This window comes from Gordionus sp. m RMFG-2023, chromosome 1 (assembly GCF_954871325.1).
Source record: "Gordionus sp. m RMFG-2023 chromosome 1, tfGorSpeb1-WG-v2, whole genome shotgun sequence".
Lineage (NCBI taxonomy): Eukaryota > Metazoa > Nematomorpha > Gordioida > Chordodea > Parachordodidae > Gordionus > Gordionus sp. m RMFG-2023.
The window spans coordinates 73544890-73569453 of record NC_088775.1 but is presented as its reverse complement, the minus strand read 5'-3'; the positions used below and the strand labels follow the sequence as shown (position 1 = coordinate 73569453).

At 27.8% G+C, this 24564-nt stretch overlaps 2 protein-coding genes across 2 annotated transcripts; one reads left to right on the top strand and one right to left on the bottom strand.

Annotated features, from left to right (window-relative positions):
• The first annotated feature begins 11122 nt into the window (after nt 1-11122).
• LOC135922719 (nucleoporin SEH1-like) lies at nt 11123-20616 on the top strand. Its single transcript, XM_065457163.1, has 8 exons — nt 11123-11257; nt 11296-11458; nt 11502-11952; nt 12926-13051; nt 13119-13322; nt 15286-15461; nt 20171-20271; nt 20438-20616. The coding sequence occupies exons 1-8, from the start codon at nt 11147-11149 to the stop codon at nt 20600-20602; spliced, it is 1497 nt and encodes a 498-aa protein (XP_065313235.1). The 5' UTR covers nt 11123-11146; the 3' UTR covers nt 20603-20616.
• LOC135922720 (splicing factor YJU2-like) lies at nt 20466-24238 on the bottom strand. Its single transcript, XM_065457165.1, has 7 exons — nt 24195-24238; nt 24045-24145; nt 23862-24006; nt 23391-23525; nt 23081-23262; nt 22683-22890; nt 20466-20911 (listed from the first exon to the last, which is right to left on the bottom strand). Exons 1-7 carry the CDS (start codon nt 24216-24218, stop codon nt 20696-20698), a joined length of 1011 nt encoding a protein of 336 aa, XP_065313237.1. The 5' UTR covers nt 24219-24238; the 3' UTR covers nt 20466-20695.
• Between the last annotated feature and the right edge of the window lie 326 nt (nt 24239-24564).

Sequence of the window (24564 nt, the reverse complement as noted above, 5' to 3'; positions counted from 1 at the left end):
CTGTAATGTTAGCAAATAGGATATTATTAATAGCGTAAATAAGCCAATTATGCACATATACATGCACACTTTATATGCTAATATTTGACAAAATCTGTATAAATTTCTTGTAACAGTTTTATATCAACTAAATTTTTGGGCAGCACTCCCGTGTAACCGCTTATTATATTAAAAATTTGCGCGAATTTTAACTAATAGATTTATCTATGCCAAAATTTGGGCAGCACTTCCGTGTAATAGATGCTTTTGGTAAAATTTCTGATAAGCCAAAGTCTCAACTTAACAACTAGGTAATAGTAAACCTCCGCCTAACAGGTAATTAATTATTCCAATTAAACTTCTGTCCCACGGGTATCAAAATAACTTCCGTCCACAGGTAATTTATACTGTCCACGGGTATACCTAACTAATTTTCAAAAATAACTTCCGTCCACAGATAATTTATACTGTCCACGGGTATACCTAACTAATTTTCAAAAATAACTTCCGTCCACAGATAATTTATACTGTCCACGGGTATACCTAACTAATTTTCAAAAATAAATTCCGTCCACAGATAATTTATACTGTCCACGGGTATACCTAACTAATTTTCAAAAATAACTTCCGTCCACAGATAATTTATACTGTCCACGGGTATACCTAACTAATTTTCAAAAATAACTTCCGTCCACAGATAATTTATACTGTCCACGGGTATAACTAACTAATTTTCAAAAATAACTTCCGTCCACAGATAATTTATACTGTCCACGGGTATACCTAACTAATTTTCAAAAATAAATTCCGTCCACAGATAATTTATACTGTCCACGGGTATACCTAACTAATTTTCAAAAATAACTTCCGTCCACAGATAATTTATACTGTCCACGGGTATACCTAACTAATTTTCAAAAATAACTTCCGTCCACAGGTAATTTATACTGTCCACGGGTATACCTAACTAATTTTCAAAAATAACTTCCGTCCACAGATAATTTATACTGTCCACGGGTATACCTAACTAATTTTCAAAAATAACTTCCGTCCACAGATAATTTATACTGTCCACGGGTATACCTAACTAATTTTCAAAAATAACTTCCGTCCACAGATAATTTATACTGTCCACGGGTATACCTAACTAATTTTCAAAAATAACTTCCGTCCACAGATAATTTATACTGTCCACGGGTATACCTAACTAATTTTCAAAAATAACTTCCGTCCACAGATAATTTATACTGTCTACGGGTATACCTAACTAATTTTCAAAAATAACTTCCGTCCACAGGTAATTTATACTGTCCACGGGTATACCTAACTAATTTTCAAAAATAACTTCCGTCCACAGATAATTTATACTGTCTACGGGTATACCTAACTAATTTTCAAAAATAACTTCCGTCCACAGATAATTTATACTGTCCACGGGTATACCTAACTAATTTTCAAAAATAACTTCCGTCCACAGATAATTTATACTGTCCATGGGTATACCTAACTAATTTTCAAAAATATATTCCGTCCACAGATAATTTATACTGTCCACGGGTATACCTAACTAATTTTCAAAAATAACTTCCGTCCACAGGTAATTTATACTGTCCACGGGTATACCTAACTAATTTTCAAAAATAACTTCCGTCCACAGATAATTTATACTGTCTACGGGTATACCTAACTAATTTTCAAATATTTTCTATCCACAGGTAATTTATACTGTCCACGGGTATACCTAACTAAATTTTCCAAATATCTTCCGTCCACACGTAATTTATACTGTCCACGGGTATAACCTAAATAATTTCAAAAATAACAAGACTCGTCTTGGCCACCACTTTTATATTTCTACTTGTAATAGAAATATTTCTGATGAAATGGTTCGGTTGCACTTATTTTATTTTTATTTTAATCTTTACAAATAAATATATTTATTGTTTTTTTGTCTTACTTGAAATTCTTCATTTTTTTAAAAACACACTCCAATTTTTCTTTTTTAATAACTAAATTTCTCCAAAACAACAAAAAAAAATTAACAACCAATTTTCTTCCAAAAACCAACAACGAAAAAATTTTCAAAAACCCGATAACTAACTTTTTATTATTTTTTTTTCTTTATATTCACTACACAAAATTTAAAAAAATAATAATAAATAACAATAATAATAATAATATGCCATCAAAGTCTAAGAATAATCTATTCGCGAAATAATATAATATCGAAATTAAAAGAATAATAATAACAATAATAATAATAATATTCCGTCAAAGTCTAATAATAATCTATTCGCGAAATAATATAATATCTAAATTGAAAGAATAATAATAACAATCATATATTAAATTATACTAATCCTATTTTAAAATAACCAACTATAATAACTCCTTCTAATGACCACATTATAACTTAATATCCCCCCACATCACAGAAATGTGTAGAGGCTTATAAATTATTGGAAGGTAGACCTACCCGTTGCAAAGGACGATGCCACACATTAAATGAAGAGGTAATTCTTCATATTGATAAACATAATCATGTGATAGATGGTATAGAGGTCTTAAAAACCGAATGCCTAAATAACATTAAAAAACGGGCTATTGAGGTGACTGATACACCTCAAAAAATTATAAGCATTGCAATAGCAGAGGGTTCCCCATCCCTTCATGCTGCCCTTCCGCCCATCACGTCAATAAAACGAACCATCTAGCGAGCTAGATCGCTCATGGGTTCTCAATTAACTACCCCGACAAACAGTTATGATCTAGATTTACCTGATATCTATAGAAAAACATGTTCGGGGTTGCCATTCCTTCAATATGATAGCAAGCATTTGCTACCGGAACTACCAAGAATTTTGATATTCGCCACTGCCCAAAACCTTAGATTGATGGCGGAAAGCAGTCACTGGTATGCAGATGGCACGTTTAAGACAACCCCTTTAATTTTTTACCAACTTTGGACCCTCCATGTCCTATATAATAAAACAGTTATACCCACAATTTGCGCTATTACCGAATAAAACCACATTACATATATAAGGGTCTTGGATGAGATAAAAAGATTACAAAACAATGTAAGTACTATATAGGTAATGATCGATTTTGAGCAGGCTGAAATAAATACCTTTACACATTCATTTCCATCGATAACAGTAAGAAGCTGTTTTTTTCATATGACTCAAGCAATTTGGAGGCACATCCAAAGTGATAGCGAATTATTATCTCATTATTTAGATAGAGATGCGGGAAGTGATTGGTCTATAAAAATTAGACAATGGTGTCACTTGCATTTGTTCCCGTGGAGGACGTTTGATGCCTTTTATGGGCTATTACACACAAAATTCTATCAAGACAATGAAAGTGTCTTGGACAAACTTATAACATATTACGAAGCCACCTGGATTGGCAAGATTCTTCGTAATGGAGATAGACAAGAACCAAGATTTCCAATTCCCCTTTGGAATCAATACGCTGCTATATTGGAGGGAATCCCAAAGACAAATAATGCAGTTGAAGGTAATTTTTTTAAAAAAATTTGCTATCTTTTTAATCATTATTACACAATATTTTTTATAATTTACTTTGCAATTATTTTCTAAAGGTTGGCACAGAGCATTCTCATCTCTGCTATCATCGCACCATCACTCTATTTGGAAATTTTTAGATGCTCTACGTTTAGAACAATCGTTAACCGAAGCAAAAATTGAACAATATATTTCTGGTACGCAACCCCCGAGATCAAGAAAGGTGTATCGGGATACAGCTGAAAATATTATATTAATTGTATCTGACTATGTAAATCGCCCGATTAATGATTATTTAAGAGGGATCGCATATAATTTTAATTTACAAACAAATTAATGTTATCTATTTTTTTTAAATGTTCTTTTAAACATATTTTTGGCATGTTTTATATAGTATATTTGTATTTTCTATAGTCATTTTATATATAAATAAAAAAATTGTGCGTTAATTCGTTTTTGATTATTTTATAATAGAAAAAATTAGTTAAACATAATATATATTTAAAATGATTAATAGAATTATTTTAAGGAATTTTAATAAATCTAAAAAATGAATCAGTCTTAATTTGAATTTTATTGGATCAACATTAGTGTCGTTAAACGTCCGATTTGGGTCGATTAAGATTTTAGCCATAATAACATGTAAGATTAGAGATAGAAGTCCAAACTTTTCTTACATTTAGCGCAAAATCTCACTTACATAATATTGGCTACTAATCAAAATAGGGGAGACTGGGGTTAGGTACCTGGGCTTGGCAAACCACTTAATCTCATCTTAAAATTAAACATACCAGAAGGTTAAAATTTTATCATAATATAGTTTTTATTAGTTTACGTCTATAGACAAAAAATCTTTTGAAATAATTATTAAAAATTTTATTTAAGAAATAAAATATTGATGAAGTTTTTATAATTTGGGAAAGTTTTATGAGTATTTATTATATCCAGAAATTTATAGTTAGAAGGGCTTGCTAAACCATACACGTCAATTATGGCAGGTAATAATGAAAAAAATACAAAATGTTTATCGAGATAAAGGTTCACGCAAAATCTCCAGGCTTACATAATATTGCCTACTAATCAGGGGTTTGGCAAACCACTTAATCTCTTCTTAAAATTAATTACAACAGAATGTTAAAATTTTATTATAATATAGTTTTATTAGTTTACGTCTATAAACAAAAAATCTTTTGAAATAATTATTAAAAATTTTATTTAAGAAATAAAATATTGATAAAATTTTCAAAAGATTTTTACATGACAGAAATTTTATTAAAATATATAATCATTCATATGTAAATTAAATTTTATAGCAAAGTTTAAACACTCTTCTATAATTTGGGAAAGTTTTATGAGTTTATTATATCTAAAAATTTAGAGCTAGCAGGGCTTGCTAAACCATACACGTCAATTATGGCAGGTAATAATGAAAAAAATACAAAATGTTTATCGAGATAAAGGTTCACGCAAAATCTCCAGGCTTACATAATATTGCCTACTAATCAGGGGTTTGGCAAACCACTTAATCTCTTCTTAAAATTAATTACAACAGAATGTTAAAATTTTATTATAATATAGTTTTATTAGTTTACGTCTATAAACAAAAAATCTTTTGAAATAATTATTAAAAATTTTATTTAAGAAATAAAATATTGATAAAATTTTCAAAAGATTTTTACATGACAGAAATTTTATTAAAATATATAATCATTCATATGTAAATTAAATTTTATAGCAAAGTTTAAACACTCTTCTATAATTTGGGAAAGTTTTATGAGTTTATTATATCTAAAAATTTAGAGCTAGCAGGGCTTGCTAAACCATACACGTCAATTATGGCAGTAATCTTGAAAAGGCAATTTCATTGCTGTTTATTATTGGTATTTAGGATTTATGCTAAGAAATCATAATATCTCCTTTATGTCCAAAATGTTTATTAAATTAACCTAAATTAAGTTTCAATTTTTATATATAATTTGCTTCAATTTATAAGTATTATGATATTTTTAACAATAAAACAATAAAATTATTCTATACGTATCATTATTAATAAATAAAAATGCATTTCAATTTATTATGGCTAAAAAAACCAATGATTTAGGAAGCCCCTTGAATTTGCCTCACCCCGCTATTGGGGCTTTTTGGATATTATTTTTACTTTTTCAAAAAGTAAAATTTAAAAAAAATGATTATATTCTTAAAATTTTTATAAGGTACCTTTATAGAGTATAATTTTAGGAGGTATCTAATCATATATTATTTTTTATATTATCTAAAAAAATCAGGAGCTAAATTTTGTAAAAATCGGTCCGACTAACCCCAGTCTCCCCTACCTTATAATGTGGTAAATTGGTCCAGCAAGGAAATCGGTATAAATATTGGTTGTTAATTTTTTTTATTGATATTACACATTTAGTAAATAAAATTGAGATTTTTGTAAAAAAAAATACGAAGAAATAATTAATATGACCAACATTCAAAATCATTTCTATTAATCATCCTTTTTTTTATACTAATAAATTTATAATAAATTGCAACTGTATTAGATACGCGCCGAATTGACGCAGCGCCGAATTAACGTTGCGCTGAATTGTCGCCGCGCTGAATTGACGATGCGCCGAATTGACGTGATACCAAAAATTATAAAAGCTGTCCTAACATTTTGAAAATTTTTTTCAATAATGAATGGCAGAGGTATATTTAGGAATGATTTCACATGTAGGAAATCTACTACATGCTGTTAATGTGTAGTTGCAATCAGAAGAATCTTAGCAAAGATTCACAAAATTATGCTGCAGATGTGTTCATCTTTACAGTTAAAAATTGACAATAAATTTTATGGCGCCATTGCTAAGACTTAATTATATTTTATTTGAAATTTAAATAATAGAACTAGATGTTTACCATCGTTATTGAGATTAAAGGCGCGGGCTTAATTTTTTAATCACGGCCCGCCCGCTCATGGTTGCAATAAAAAAAATTCACGCCCATTCACGCTAACCACTAAAAAAATTTCGACCCGACCCGCTTACTCACGAGAGGCAATATTTTAATTCACGCCCTTCACGCCCGAAAATTCACGGTGTTTTTAAATTTTACAAAACTATTGCTATTATTTTATATTTTTTTAATTTATTTTATTTATTTCATTAATCATAATCCATATTAATAACAAAAAATAAATATATCAAAATTTTTATTGAGAAAAAGAAGAATGTACATCTTTTTATTTCATTGTGTACTCCTTTCCTCTAAAGAGATTGGTTACAGAAAATAACCTTTCACTAGAAGCCTAACTTGCCGGGGCTGACAAAATATTGCTCGCTAATTTTCTCAAAAAAGAAAATGAATATTCCCGTTTCCAAAACTTCAAAATATTGTCTTGTTATTTGTCTTATGAACGATGAATCTTTTTAGTTCATCCTCACAGCTTTCATCGAAGATGTTGATGCTTCATCAGAATCATCTAGTAATTTCTAAATTTTTCATTTAGAATAATGAGTTTAGGATAAATTAGGAAAGTTATAAAGGATAATTGGTATTATTTATGCATATCATCTAATTTTATATCATTTAGCATTTTTAAAGTTGTTTTATATATATCATCCTTTTCTTCTTCTATTAAAAACTTAAGACTTTTGAAATTCGTATCTAGAATTAAGCCTACCTTATGTAGGGCTGCATAATGATCTTTATTTTAAAAGAATCTTGTTCTGTTTTTTAAGGTTTTGATTATTATTGTATCACGTTCAGAAGGTTGTCAAAATTTTACTAATTTTTGTTTCCATAGATAAACTTCATTCATTGTTGTACCTGCGCTCAGATTATCCGAACATTCTTTAAATATTAATAAAAATTTATCTAACTCGTATATGATTTAATATCAATTGTGGCTAAATTATTTTATTCTTGCTTGCTAAACAAGTACACCCGTATTTCAGAATATGATTTTAAGAGACTCTGGATCATGATATATACAGAGTTTCCATATCGTTATTACATCTTGTTTAAGGGTGTGGTTTAGCTTGCTATTAGCTGTAGATTCTCTGAAATATTATATACTATAATTTTACACCATTTATATTTAAGGATATTTCAGTTAAACAATTGTCAAAAATATGATGCATAATATTATTTAGTATATGGCATACACATGCTAGCGTTTCGTCATATTTGAATGCATTTAAAGGATTTGCTCCGTTATCAGTCACACAACTATATATTTATTTAAATAATTTTCTACTTCTGTGTATTCTTCTAAAATTGAATTGATTAAACTTTTAATATTGATGCCTATTTTGATTTCCCTTGTGGTCAAAACAAATTCTTTTAATTCAAAATACTTAATGATAATATGTCCTGTAATAGTTAAAAAAAACTTTGATTTTTATAGTCATCCATCCAAAAATCAGTGGTTATGAACAAGTAATTATTATTGATCATGCTTTGAATCTTAATTTCATCGTATATTTTCGGAGCTATAGTATTCTTGAGAGTTTTCCTGCTCACAAGTATATCTTTTATATTTGATTGTCCATATATAACACCAACATTTATTAACTCTTGGCCTAGCTTGTAAAATCCTTCTCTCTTTGTTGCATTTAAAGATCGAAGATCTTTACAAATAAAATATAATTGACTATTCTGTAAAATGCTTTAGCAAAATATAGCAAAGAGTCTTGCAATAAAACACCTAAACATAAAAAAAAATAGAACTAACGGAATGATATCGGATGTTGTTTATAAAATGAGGAAGATTTTTTTTTTCAAAAATTATTCTTTTTCAAAAAAAAATTAAATTAGAAAATATATATTATAATTATAAATTGCAAATTTATATTTTAAAAAAAAAACAATTTTAAAAATTAAAATATCCGTGATTCACGGGAAATTTATGTTCACGCCTGGGTAAAATTTTGGGAAGGCCCGTCACGCCCAATCACGCCTCATAATTTAAAATTTATTCATATTCACACCGTGACCCACAGTGACATGATGGGTCACGCATAATTCAACGGCCCGCGCTCACCTCTAATTGAGATATTTAAAATTCCTGGCTTATTATATATTTGTTTAACCATTAGCTCGGCCTCTAATGTTGTTAAAGTAATCCGATTTCTCTACTTTTTCCAGGCAGTCTTCATCAGGCTAAAAATGCGCTCGGATAAGGCTTTAGAATGAGGGAGAAGATATACTCGCATATTTTTTCCAAGCATGGGGATTTATCGTTATTTCGAAAAAATTCTACCCATTTCTCCTCTGCTTTTAGACCATCTAACTTTAAGTATTTTGGCGTATCATAAAAAATAGAGAGAATCACAATCTTCTCAAACAAGACATCAATGTCTTTCGGTATTTTCAATATATTTATTAAATTATAAAAACCATCAATTGATGGTTTCTGTTCCAAGGTCATAATATTTATACATTTGTAAATAGAGTTATTAAAGTCAAATTTTGATTGTAAATATTCTAAAATTTTCTTAATAAAAATATCTGCTTCATTTAAAAATGTATTAATTAGAGTATTATTTGAACATTTTAATATAATATTTTTAGAATAGCGCCATAAAATTTATTATCAATTTTTAACTGTAGAGATGAACAGACCTGTAGCATGATTTTGTAAATCTTTTTTAATAAAGAATATTCTGATTGCAACTGAATATTAACTGCATGAAGTAGATTTCCTACATGTGAAACGAATCCCAAATATGCTTCTGCCATTTCATACTCGAAAAAATTTTTCAAAATTTTAGGACAGCTTTTAAAATCTATATTTAAAAAGTATTTTTTTAATGGTTTGTAAAATTTTAAAATTCTATCGATGACAGGTTTTAATGACAACCACCTGATAGGTATATATCGCAACAACTCACACCATTCCAAGTCAGACCACTTCATCACTCTTTTAATTCATAAACTCTTTTAGTTGATGAACTAAATTCGTTAAAACATTTCATCACAAATCGACATCCACAGATTTATTGCCTTCTTGCAAGATATGTAATATATGGCTTATAAATTGGTATTAATTCATTATTGTGCTGCCTCAATTCGGTAACTTAGGTTTTGGCCAAAATTTACATTGATAACCCTGAATCAGCTATATTTACCATTATGTGGCTAGCTACATCGTTGGATTTTTCACTATCCGAGGAAAAATTTTTAACAGTTTTAAAATGTTCTTATTATTGTTGAAATAGTTGAAATATTTTAATATTTCCCTTATTAGATGCTTCTGTTAGAATTGTATATGGATGCTCATCTTTCAAATCGTCTAGAATTGACCTTTAGGATTCAGGTACTAAAACACTTGTGATAGCCTTGCTCATTTTTGCTCCGCCACAAGTAAGGTTTGCACTTATACTGGAGTGGTTAAATATCATGAGAAAAGATTCGACCCACATTGTGACGATATAGCTCTGTGAATGTTGAACTACATGATAGATGTATACGATTTCCGCAAATGTAGTTGCGTCTGTATTATTTATTATTTTTGAGAATATTTTTGTATTGCAATCGATGTTGATATACTCCCCTATGAATAAAATGATGTTGATTTATTATTGGATAAAAATTAAACAGGATAGAAAGAAATTTACAAACTAGATATGTTTTTCGAATAAATATTTAAAATTTATTTTAAAAATACAAAAATATTCAATTAATGTCTCTCAAAATTATTATTTATATATTAAAAACGTTAAAATACTAAAAAAAAAAAATTGCCGAAGAAATTAAAAAATTGCGGTAGATTTTTGCGGGAGATTTCCAATTGCGGTATTTTTGCAGGAGAGAGATGTCTGTGTGTAAACTAAAAAATTGCAGGAGTCTCCCGCTGATGGGGGGAGACATGGCAACCCTGATCCTAATTAATGTTTTAACGATGAGCTTGCCTTGCTGTAAGTCCAGTGGGACAAATATTAAACACGTATAGCTCTGCTTTTGACTTAACAATAACATATAAAATATGAAATTTTTCATCAATATTAGTCCTAATTTTCTTGAGTTCTAATAAAATGCTCTCCGCTATTTTCATCTTCTTAATCAAGTCAATGTCATGTTTTTGAAAAGTAATTCATAAAATAGTTGTATAATTAAATAATACATTTTAATGAGAAAAAAAATTTGGAATAAGCATTGAATCCAATAATTTTCTTGCTTCTGAGGAAATATTTCTTTCAGACCATTTTTTGCCTATAACTGTTTAAATACTTTTAATTTATATGTATATTGATGAATACACAGGTTTACTTCGAATAGTTTGAATTTTATAGGCTTGATACTCCAGACATTCTGAAATACATTTCCTCTAAACTTTGATTTTTCAAATTTAAAAAATGATATAGTTGGGAGAATCCGAATCCATGAATTTTATATCACAATACGACATATATAAAATATTTTGTTGCATAAGAATGTTAATAATTTGATATTTCCTTGCATCAGAATGTTTCATTAAGAATGTTTTTGTTGTAAGAATGATAGATAATAAATTATTAGAATTTTTAACGAGATTTCGTGAAAAATATTACCAAAATTTTAAACAACAGCTGATAAATGATTTTGGGAAAACTCGATGGTTCATAAAAATCTTTTTACAAATCGGTTATATATTTTTTTAAATTTCAAACATGTTTAAATCGATTCCTATAATTTCTAATCATAAGGACCTAATACACGATGTAGCTTTTGATTACTATGGGAAAAGAATGGCAACTTGCTCAGGGGATCATACTATAAACGTATTTACATAAAGGTTTTAATGCTATATTTATAATAGGTATGGGATCTGAATAGTAAAAATGAATGGGAATCTTTAGCAAGCTGGAAAGCACATAATGGGCCAATATGGAAAATTTCTTGGGCACATCCAGAGTTTGGTCAAGTTTTAGCATCCTGTTCATATGATAGAACAATAATTATATGGGAAGAAATTTATAATGGTAATATTTATTTTTGCATGAAAGAATTTATAAATATTGTCAGTCACCAATTCAAAATATGCATTATCAAGTCCTGACATTAAAAACAGTTATAAATGGATCAAAAGAGCAAGTTTAGTTGATTCAAGATCTAGTGTCACTAGCATTCAATTTGCCCCTCATTATGACTTTACATTCTTTTTTAATCCATATATAGATAAAAATAATGATAACACTATTAGCAAAATTATTAATAATGTTATGGATAATTATTTGGGCTTTGGTCTTGCATTAGTCTCAGCATCTAGTGATGGAATTCTACGGTTTTATGAAGCACCAGATGTTACAAACCTTAGCCAATGGTCTCTTACCAATGAAATAGTTTTAAGTATTAATGAACAAAGCATCAATATTAATTCTCCAGTTCTGAATACAAATCTTAGCACCAATACATTAATTTACCCAAATAATAAAAATTTGAATTTAGAAATATCACTATCCTTTAGTAATTGTAGGTAATATAATAAATTTATAATTTTTTATTTTTAAGCTATTATTGGAAAAAGTACCCTAAAGATATATAAACAAGAGTTTGAAACTGGGACCAGAACCTTAATCTTTCTTAATATTTATAGGAACCAGAACTCATTTTATATTTAGAAACCATTTCTAACAAATCCAAATGTGTCATGATTGATTTTGGAGTTTATTTATTGTTTAATTATTTTGAATTTTGTGCACAATATGATCAAAATTTAAAGAATGTGCCAGGTTTTAAAAAAACCCTAGCAGTGCTTAAAATATATTGATTAAAAAATCGGGTATTGCTTGACCACCTTAATTTTTAACTTTTAACAACCTTCATTTGATAAAATTATTATGAAATAAATTTTATTAAGTTTTATAATATATAATAATGATTTGATAGAAATTAATATTAAAATATTCTAGCAAAATTCTTAATAAATCCACTTATTTTAATTCAGTTGTGTGACTTTTAGATTTAATAACTGCTAATATTTATTGAGGCATATAACCATAGATATTGTGGCTAGATTTTGCTAGGGGGGGATCACTATTGGGTGCATTACCCTTATATATTTTATGGTAGCCTTCTTGAATCTTTTCCATATATACCCCACATTAGGCTTATTCAAAAACATATATGAATTGAATAGTGCATTATTTATATTCAATATGAATTGAATAGTGCATTATTCATATTCAATATGAATTGAATAGTGCATTATTCATATTCAATTCTAGACAAATTGAATACTATGATACTTTTTTATTTAATTAAATCAAAATTATTACATTATGAAATATCTACATATAATAATTCTTATCATTTAAATATTATAATAATAACAAAATAAATGTTTAAGAAATTTGGTAAGGTTAGAAAAAAGTATCTTATTTGAATATCAATATTTTGAAATAAAATATTTAACTTTTTGACTTATACATTTATATATTTATATTTAGAATCCTACCCCCATTATTAGCCGTTGGATTGGATAATTCTCATAACATAAATCAAAATATTAATTTTCCGAACAAAGATATTTTTAATGGTGAAGTGCAAATTTACCAAAATATGGCAAATGGAAAGTACTAATAAAATATTATGCATTATGGGATGTCTCTTAATAAAACCCTTATTTACTTTTACATATAGAAAATGGATATTAGTTGACAATCATTTAGCTATGATTGCTCAGGGCATCAAAGATATAAAATTTGCACCAGATATGGGCAAATCTCATCACATTTTGGCAGTGGCAACTTTAAGTGGTGTCCATATATTTGCTCTTCAAACTCAAATTGAAGAAATTCAAAATAAGGAAGAAGGATTGGATGCATATTTTGAAAAAAATAATAGGTTTTTATTTTCAAATATTATAAAGATATATATGTGTTGTTAATTTATTGGTTGTGTAAAACCCAGGGTTTGGGTCTAAAAATTGACTAAACCAGCTCTGAGCACGAACCCTTAGCCCAGACCAAGGGTTCAAACCCGTGGTTTAGACTCGAGGTTCCGATGAATAATATTATTCCAAATACTTCAAATAAAAATTTACCAAAAATATAGAATGCAATGGAATTTTCTGAGGTTTGATAGTAAAGTCCTGCAACCAACTCAGCTTAGGGTTAAAAAATTTTTAACCAAAAAATAGGAGAGTTATTATGTTGGTTAGCCATACAGTTATTTCCAGCTTTACCATCTTAGTTCAGAATTGGATCGAACTTTCTACCCGGTATTAATTTTTAATAACAATTGTTTTTCAAAATTTTCATCTGATAGACAGGAACGCTTGATAGTTAATACGGCATTAGCTATACTAAAAACGCACTCTACAGGGGCAGATAAGGGGATAAAAAAGGATACTTTCACAGTTCTTACATTATTATTTCTAAGGTTTTCAATGCATTTTTTCAATAGCGTTATAGCTTATTCTTTATAGGTTCGTTCTTGAAAATTTTTTCTGGTCATTGAAGCTTGAATACTGGATGTATAATTGCAGAAAGAACATATTCATCTTCATATAAATATGTTCAAATCTTTAAAAAAATAGAATATATGTTGAAAGTGATAGGTTTAATACCTTTTATTAATCCCATTTAATACTGCGTCTATCAATGGTTGACCATATTTTAAACAGTTATTATTGGGGTCAAATAGCCCAAATGCATTTTTTTCAATTTAATGATTTTACTTAGTTATATTATATAAAATATTAATATTACAATTTTGAAACTGATATAATACTTTTTGGGCACATTTTACATTCAGTAAATATTGAATTAGTTCCTTCAAAATGGGATATTACTGTAAAATATTTATCATATTTGGGCCATGGTAATGTCAATTCTGAAATAATAATATCCATGTTTATGCTAATCTATTAAATTAAAATATAAACAATAATATTCAAATTAATATAAAATTGAAATGTGAAAAAGGAAAAAAAGTTGATTATAAAATATAACACTTTTTTCTTAAAATAATCAGATTAATATTAAATTTTTCAAATATATAAAAATAAAAAGTGTTTTTAAAATTGAACGATTAAATTCGAACGCGTTCGTCATAAAAAAAATGTGTTCACGTTCAAAGTTCGTCAAAAATAAAAGGAACACCGTCATCATTTTTTCAAAAAACGAACTTCGTTTACGAACGCGTTCGTTTACAAAACTAGTATTTAGCCATAACCCTATAGTAATTACACAAACTTTATAAAAAGTATAAATTGAAGATTTTATATATTTTGACTTCAGAATAGGCTGTACAAAAAGACGCTTGCTAACCCCCCCCCCCACCCCCCAAATAAAAAAGATTCAAAAGTATTCTAAATATCACATTCAAGCTCATACTTACCGAATTTCGGAACTAATATTATCAAATGTACCTATCTAAGATACATTTCTAAAATTAGAAAAAAATCAATGTGTTTTAAAAATAGCGATGAAATTCCAAATCCGGCCAGAAAGTCCGTATCTAATTCTGAACTAGGATGGTATAGCTGGAAATAATCGCTCGGCTAACCAATAATATAAAACATTTTAATCTTATATTTTTGGTATTTCTAAGCGCTAGGTGGTCCCAACTAAAAAAATTTAAACCTAAGCTGAGTTGTTTGCAGGGCTTTATTCTAACCTCAGACAATGCCATTGCATTTTGCTGTTTCTATATTATTGGTAAATATTTTTATTTAAACTATTTGGAATAACATTATTCATCTGAACCAAGGGTTCGTGCTCAGAGCAGGCCTGAGCACAAAATTCGATCTTCAATTTTATGACAAGCAAATTAACAACACTAATATAATATTAAAAATTAATAGCTTTCTGGAGACAATATCCACACCGATGTCTACATCTCCCATCAATAAATACTTTAGGGTACACCAGATGGCATTTCTGAGCTCCCAAAATCACAATATCTGGCGAGTGGCTTGGAATTTAACAGGAAGTGTTTTAGCCTCATCTGGGCACGATGGTTTAGTTAGGCTTTGGAAAGGTTATAATGTTTAACATTTTTATTTTTCTATTCTCCAGTGATAAATTTCATTAGATAACTTTTATTTGATATATAGTAGAACCTGCTGTTATCGGCGGGAACTTTTTACCTTAAAATCTTTGGCGAGATGTTGCGCCTTTTTACGCCGGCGCGCAAAATTTCTCTACCTTAAAAAGGTTTTGTTATTTTTATTTATTCATTAAAAAAAATAACATAAATATGCATAATTTATTTGAAATTAATTTTTTTATATAAAATTTATTGGTTCATCATTATAATGATATATTATAAATTCAATAACTTTATTAAATTATAATTTTTTTAAAAAAGAATTTTATTTAAATTTGAATGACATTAGGCTCTTACTGAATTTAAAGTGAGTCGTTACTGTGTGCTTGTAGCTGAAACACATAATATTTATGTGGCTAAGATTGAAATCTTAAAAGATTTTATTTTTTTTCTTTTAATCAATTATATCTATTGGAGAGAGGATATACATAACGATAAATAATAATATCGTTCTTTATGATTCAGGATATTATTTAGCTTATTTTGATAAATAAGTCACTCCACTAATATTTGTTATAATTTGATTATGAATAAACATATTTCTGGTGCATTTCCTTGGTATATTTTTTTTCATTTGTTCACAATATTTTGAAATTGATAAATGTATATATAATATTAATGTTTTATGTAAGGTAATATATACACCAATGTCATCATAGGCTAAGTGCTAAATACCTCACATTATTCTTAAGGGGATAAAAACATTTGAATCCCCGAAATCCGAATGAAATAAAATTTGAATTAATTCTCAATTCTTCTATTAATCGGATCTTCAACAAGCAGGGGTTACGACAAAAAATCGTCATTAAAATGGGGGAGAGTTAGTAACAAGAATTTTTTGCTAATTTTTATTACCTTTTTTTGCTATTAATTTATTTATCTAAAGCTTATTTGTTGGTAATATTTAAAGCTTTATAATATTTTTTAAGGCTGCCGATCGACATATTTTCATCGATCCGATATTTGTTCAAACCTCCAATATTTATTTTTTTTAACCACCTCTCTCTCTTTGAATCAAATGTAATTAAAAATTCATAGTTTCTTTGCAAAAAATCGAATTAAGCATTTAATTTAATTTTAATATTTTTATTCCTACAATTAGGACTATAATTTAAAAAAAAATTTATATTTAATAATGTATCCATTCTATTTTAAATAATATATGTGAATTCCATATTAAATCAACCAAGGTTTCAACCCGACCCCCTTCAATTTTTCGTATACTGGTAGTATATACTATAACTAAAAAAAAATGAAATTTTACCTTCCAACACTGTTTAACCTCTAAGATATGGCCGTTTAAAGCGCGGAAAAATGGTACATTTTTGACAAAATGCACCTCATTTATTTTCAAATATCTCGAGAAATAATTAAGTTAGAAAAATAATTTAAATTTTATTTTGTAGCTTAATAAAAGTTCTTTAAAATGACATAAAAATAAATATGATTGACATTTTATTAATATCGAAAACCAGATGTGTAAAACCGGAAATGGCCATAGAAAAAAAAGGTATTTTTTTCAAAATTTTTTTTCTGTAGATAGATATCACACTGCTTTATATTTGTTCAAAATCCTAGACTGGGATGAACATGGGTTTAGGAGTTATCACTCTTTATATGGCTAAAATTGAACAAATTAATTTTATGAATAGTTATGAAATAATGTTAATTTAAAAATTATGTCTAAATGATAGGCTTCCGGTTTTACACATCCGGTTTTCGATATTAATAAAATGTCAATCATATTTATTTTTATGTCATTTTAAAGAACTTTTATTAAGCTACAAAATAAAATTTAAATTATTTTTCTAACTTAATTATTTCTTTTCCGCGCTTTAAACGGCCATATCTTAGAGGGTAAACAGTGTTGGAAGGTAAAATTTCATTTTTTTCTTATAGTATATACTACCAGTATACAAATTTAAGAAAAATTGAAGGGGGTCGGGTTGAAAATCGACTTTTTTTTGTTGATTTGATATGGAATTCACCATATATATGTTGGTATGAATTATAAATTATAATATTTAATATATAAAATTATAATATATTAGATTCTTTTAATAAATATGAGAGCCTCTAGATTTTCTGGCAATAAGCTTCTACGATGTGGACTATCTATATCCCCTGCCGTGCTGAAGATAGACTCAGATGGGACACTTGTTGCAGGAGACGCCAAAATTTTACCTGTAACTTTTGACAAAATTGGATACTTTTCAGCATTAATTCTCCAATAGTTAAGTGGATCCACAAGGGACATAATATAATGTTATTAGAGTTATCCAAATAAAAAACAGATATAAAATTAGCATTTTTAAAATAGTGGGTTTCATACAAACTTATTTTGGGGTTTGAAAAATAATCGGATACCACCTAAACAAATGGGTCAATAACCCAACTAAGCAATACTAGATAAAATATTATTATACTGTCTAGATATAAAGATTCTTTTAAATATTCCTTATTTTTTTAAAAGTATGACAAGTCATCTGCATTATATCGATTTTAATTATTTTATTTCTAACTCTTGATTTTCAATTTATAAGCATCCCTTAAATTAAATTTGCATTTTTTAATGTGAAAGATTTTCATTGTCATTACCTAAGTTATCAATAAAATCTAAATTTATTTAAAAAATATATATAACTCGGCAAATCTTGGAGTTGTACATTATTATCACTTTAATAAAGGGTCACATGCAGTCATGAGATTTTTAATATATGAAATGTCATTTGGTAAAAAGAAATCCTTATAACAAGGATCAAGTAATGTTGCAAGATAATTGTCATGATCATAAAGCTCAAAAAACCGAGTTCTTATTATTAAAATTATCCTTCATAGTCTGCACACATCTATCCGTGTCCCCGTTAGAGTTGATTCACTTTTCAGAATTTCAACAAAGGGTATAACATTGATAATTACATGACTACGTACTTATTTCTTTTGTTACCCTCTGAATTGGTTCCAGAACATCAATAACCTCTTCTGCTAATTCCCACTCATATAATGAGAAATTTACCAAATTAGGATTATCGATAATGAACGGCCTATCAATCGTTCGAGCATGTAATAGGTAGAATCCCAAGGGGTTAGCACGTCATGGATTAATTTGTGCCTAGCTAGGCTCGATCGATTGTGGATTCCTTTTAGACTATTTTATGAAATAGAAGAATGTTTAAAGTGGGCTACTATTTTTCATACCCAATCAAACATGTCAATGATAGATATCTGTGATAAAATTGCTGCCTGTATAACTAATTGCAAATGAGCAAAACAGGAAACGCTTTGAATTTCCCGTTTTTCATGGCCAAAGCTATAATGGGGCATTATCACTAATGATTAGGTGTATTTTTTTATTCCCCAATAATTAATCATCTAAAATATGAGGAATGTTTATTGTTGTGTGCGACTCATTAAATGTTTTAACATTTGATACTATTAGTTCGTTTACAGTTTTGGTTTTTATAATGGCATGTTAATGAGATATGAGAATCGCCACCTGGATTTCTAGTTCATATATGGTAAAGGAAAAATAAAATCTTCATCCAAAATCTTTTTTCGGGGAGTATTTTTATATATATTAGGAATAACTCCTTGCGAAAAATACTTTCTATTGGGAATTTTATAATTTCGACATAAATGATGTAAAAGCCTTTTAAAGCCGTCATCTTCATAGAATTCGACTGGTGGTCACAGGCTATCATTTCCCTTATAAATTTAGGATCAGAATTTTTCCAAATATTAGTTTTATTAAGTGCTATTCTTTTTTAAAATTTGATTTGTTTTTTTCTAATATTTTTCGTTTTTTGTATTAGCTTTTCGAATGCCGCTTGATGAAATCGCTTTAAATGTTTATGGATATTGGTTGTATTAAATGAATTTTTCATTATTCCTTCCCTGAAATTAGAATTTCGCAGATAGCGCATTTTGCAAAATTATTTTTGTCTTCTGTAAAATATTTCCATAATTCAGATGACATATTTAAAAAAATTCCTTTATTTAAAGTATAAATAATAAAATTGGCGTTATTATTTAAAAATCTTTTCAAACACTTTAATTTAGAATCGTTCTTTTTGAAATATTATAATAATGAAAAATAAACGATTAATATATATATAACATAAAATAAAAAATATCTGATCAGGTTTTTATAGGTATCGGCCCGATCTGATATTTTTGGAAAAGGCAAAATATCGGTGCTGATCCTATATTTAATATCGCCACAACCCTAATTTTTTAGCAAATGTTTTTTTAATCATGAAAAGAATATTTAAATTAATAAATATTATACATATTAATGATAATATAAATCTTAGTCTACCAGGCGCCGATAATTTTTCAATGGTGTCGTGGTGAGAACCAAAAAACCTGGCAGCGTAGGCTCTGTATAGGTTTACGAAAAGAATTATTATTTAAAAGTGCAAACCGGTTTAAGGCCGGTAAAAAACTGGCCTAAGACCCAATAAAATTTAAGGAGTGGGGGGGGGGCTAGGAAAATATTGATTAATTTTTTACACAATATCAAATGGTTCTGGGACCTAAAAATTTGATATACTATTATTAATTGTTTTGCTGTATATTCCTTTTAAACGAATAAAAAATCAGCTTCCTTGTAGTTACCATATTCATTTATTATTATTTAGCTGATTATGTTGGAAAATGGAAATGTTCAGCAATATTAAAGAATGACGGTTTATTTGTGCATCTCAGCAGTCAAAACGTTTCAGATCCAGAAATATGCAAGGTAACGTTAATAAGGCAATAAATTGATCTATATTTTTAGGTTCATCATTGCTATACATTTATTAATAATTTAAATTGCTAGTTTTATCATTGCCAAAAACATTCATACCCCAAACCCAATATTTTTAGGCACTTTCATCTTTATTTTTTTTATCTAAAATTAACAGGAAACTAATAGCAATAATCAGGCGAAAATTGAAAATGATATATACGATTTGAAACAGATTCAGAATAAAATTTTATCTCAGAATTCTGCCTTAAACAAAAATATGAATAAAATTTATAAAAATGCTAAGAAAATTGATTCCCCGTCCCAAGTTGTTTGGCATTGACAAATAATATTACATAAATCCTTACAGTGTTTTGTGATTTTTATTACAGACATAAAAACAATAGATTAAATAAATAATTTTTTTATTCAAATATTAATCGCTCTCGGAGTTATACCCACCATAGGAAGCTAATGTGTTAAGTGATGAGGATATTGCATTGGAACTAACGTTATTTAACTTATTGTCATCCGTATTTGAAGCGTTAACATTTGCGTTATTAGCTTTTTTTTTAATTATGATTTTAGATAAGGCTATTCTAGAAGTGGATGTCATCGAAGATGGCTTTCTAAAATTAAAATAACTTGTTTCCTATTATTGTAATATTAAAAAATATAACTTTAATGCGGTATGGGATTAAAGAAAATGGTGAAGTTATCAATTTATTAACTAAAAAAAATGAGATTATTAATGGTAAATGAAAAACAATGTAAATTAAGTAATCAACAATATGTCACTCCAATACTAGACAATACAAGTATATAATATAAATAATTTTTTTAATCTATTTAAGTGCTACATTTACATTTTGATAACTTGTTTGTATTGTAACTAGTAATTATGTGATAAAAAGATGTTATTTATTTAATAACTAATTTTTTCTATTTATTGGAGGACGATAACCTAGTATGTTACTGACATTGTATTAATATCAAGTAAAGTAGAGATGTACTGGATCCAAATTTTTCACTGGCACAGGACCAGATCCAAATCATTATTACCCAGCTGGGTCCGATTAAAAAATATATATTTATCAATTCTCTTAATATGTAATGTTAAAAAATTAAAATAATTTTCCGGATTTATAAAAAAAAAATATACACCTTGCTTTTTGTATAACTATTGCACCGAATATATTTAAATACACATCATGAATTACCTAATAAATTTGTTGATAGTATATTTTAAGCAATATTTGAATGAGATAGAGAACTAATTGTATATTAATATAAGTATGAAATTTATCCATGACCGGGTACTGAAAGTTCAAAAATCTTGATCTTGCTTTTCGAATATCAAAGGGAAAATCATAGAAGATTTTATGTTAAACCCTGTTTGTCCATGACATATTTATGTACACCTGATAATTTTATTTTTCAAAAATCGCCATTATGAATTGCCTAATTGTTTTATATAATGCTCTATCATTCATTGTGATAAAATAATGAAAAATTAATATGATTTATAAAAACGAATTTTTTATCAGTTAAGTAAAAAAAAGTGTAGGAAGATATGTTTTGATCACATTTTTTTTTCTATGAGAGCACACATTTGCGAGTTAATTTCACATTAAAAATTATAGGGTTTTCCAGGTTTCAGTAAATCAGTTCCTCCATTAAAATCATCTATTTACATTTTTTTAAAGAAGGGTATCGCCGAACATTTCTCTCATCCAATATCACTCTTATCTACATCGTCATAGGCCCTAATTCCCTTACCTTCATTAAGGTGCATTTTTTCCCAATCGTTTATTGTGCCCAAACCATAATCTATCCATTTCTTATCGACCAATATAATTGCTTATATTCAAATCCTTTCTCACAATTCCTTGCTTGTTTCTCTCTCTTGAGATGTTCCACATATCCATTCTCATTTCTGTTCTTTCCTTTTAGTTTCGAATGCCACTTTTATTGCTTATTTTATCCCGCCATATACTATCAAACTTTTCACATAGATTATATAACATTTTCTTTCAACTTCAGTTAAGGTTTTTTTTATTAGAATAGATAGCATTTCTCGGAACTTCCTCCATGCATATCGCTTGCAACAATAGAATAAGTAACATCTCCATCTGTGTTTAGCATGTCATTTAAATAACGGAACTTTCCCACTTTTTTCCAAAGTTGATCCATTACCAATAGCCAATCCACTCTTATCTACATGATAGTCTCCTATCACATAATTTCTACCGATAAAAATTAAGCTAACTGGCTTTGCGCTACCTTTTTCGGCACTAAATATAATACTATTTCAAAAAAAATGGCTATTTGATAGAACCAGCCAGGTCCAAATAGAGGAAATCTGGTCTAGTACCGGATCCTGTATATCTCTAGTAGCAAATTATTAATAAATATCTTATAACTTGATTAAATTTTGACTGATTAATATTGTTTATTGGGTCTAATTCTTCCCTGATTTTCTTGTTATCATTTTCTAAATGTCTACATGTACCCTTTGATATCTCGTTAAAGTTATTGTCATAAGTAATCCCAAGCATATTTTCATCTTGATCACTATCTTCATCCCTAATCCTTTTGTATTGACTTTGTTTTTGCTCAGCTAAGATATCACTGAATAAGTAAAATTAATAGACATAAGCTTTTAGGATAAAATTTAAGCAAAAAAAATCCATAAAATAGATCATGTAACAAAATTATAATTGTATTAATTATTTCATGATTTTATATTTGTTTTAAATGCTTTCTTTTTTGCTTAACTAAAATTTAAAGCAACTTAATTTAAAAAAAACGAAAATTTAACTTTAATAGAATTTCATCATTTTGAATTTGATTAATAAAAGCTTGTTTGGATATGTTGGTGTGTTTATGTAAAAGGGCATCATAATCTATAGTGGAATTTCTGGCATTCATTTCCTTGATTTCTTCCAAATTCTCTAATATCTCCATTTCCCTTTGAGAATCCTTTGTCCTGTTTTCTAATATCTATATACATAAATATTAACATTACCTTAAATAAAAGAAATTTAAATATTTTTATATTAATAAAGTTGTAAGTATAAAAAAAAATAGAAAAGAAAAGTTATTATATATAAAAATATACAATATAATACTTTCATTGGATTTTGTATCAACTCTTCCTCCATTTTCTTTGTTTTTTCATCTTCCATCTTTCTAGCAGTAGTTTCAGCTTCAAAATTCCTTGTAGCACCATGTTCAATTGCATAATCAGTGTTTTCTGGATCAGTCTGCATTGTAATAAAATAATATTAGAATTGAGGGCATAATGTGGAAGGCTCAATTTTGATTTTTAAATGACAAACTCAATATTTTAATCTTAAAAATATTGCCTCTTAAGATTTCAGAAATAGATGTCCTAATTTGTGCCATCATAATAGGAAATCTTCAGGTTTACACAATTCTGGATAAAATACTGGGTTAGCCAATTTTTTCGACTCAAATCAAGCCTTTTAAAAACACTATGAGAGATAATGTCTTCATTTTATTTTAAAATAAAAAAATATATACATAGCTAACTAAATATAAATTTTTTAAGCATTCTCTTGCATTCAACATTATAATACTTTGTAGGTGATTTCTGCTAAACATCTAGTACATCTTATATAAAATCTGTATATTTCCAGCCCTAAATAATCTTCACCTTTGACGGTTTCCTTTCTTGAGTTAAATTTTTTCCCTTTATAAATAAATTCTCCGCATGTTTTGCATCTAAGGATAATTTAAAAAAAATTAAATTATTATAAAACCTCATATTAAATGGTGCCATTGTTCGAATATGATATTGTCTATATCTGTCTAGCTTTAATTTAGGAAGTATTGTTGGATCAAAATCCGGTGGATAATATTTCTATAATAATTAATAGCTGTAGATACATTCTATTTTTTATTATTCTTACATTTAAAACTTTCCTTTCAGACATGGTGAATTTAATAACTGAGTGATAAAGAATTCAGTACGAAATAGCGAAAACCAGAATAGCGAAAAATAAAAAATATATAAATTATGTTAAATTTAAAAATTATACCTCATGAGGCCGCATATATAAGTTACCAAAATTTAACAGATTTTGATATGCGCTATATATCACGGATCACAGAAATTGCACATGGCATTTCAGCAGTTACAAAACTATCACCTTGATACCATATGTATTGATTTTTTTTCCAAATGAATTTGCTTCATGGAGTTGATTGTATTTGTCTAGTTTTTATGCAGATATTACATTTTATTATCGATTAAAACATGTGAAAATTAAATCATGGCTC

Coding starts and splice junctions, on each gene's coding strand:
- LOC135922719 (XM_065457163.1), top strand. CDS start 11,147: ATGTTTAAATCGATTCCTATAATTTCTAATCATAAGGACCTAATACAC. Junction 11,459..11,501: donor ATGGGAAGAAATTTATAATG/GTAATATTTATT, acceptor AAATATTGTCAG/TCACCAATTCAAAATATGCA. Junction 13,052..13,118: donor CAAAATATGGCAAATGGAAA/GTACTAATAAAA, acceptor TTTTACATATAG/AAAATGGATATTAGTTGACA.
- LOC135922720 (XM_065457165.1), bottom strand. CDS start 24,218: ATGTCTGAAAGGAAAGTTTTAAAT. Junction 23,526..23,861: donor TAGCAGAAATCACCTACAAA/GTATTATAATGT, acceptor ATTACAATGCAG/ACTGATCCAGAAAACACTGA. Junction 22,891..23,080: donor AATGATGAAATTCTATTAAA/GTTAAATTTTCG, acceptor TTACTTATTCAG/TGATATCTTAGCTGAGCAAA.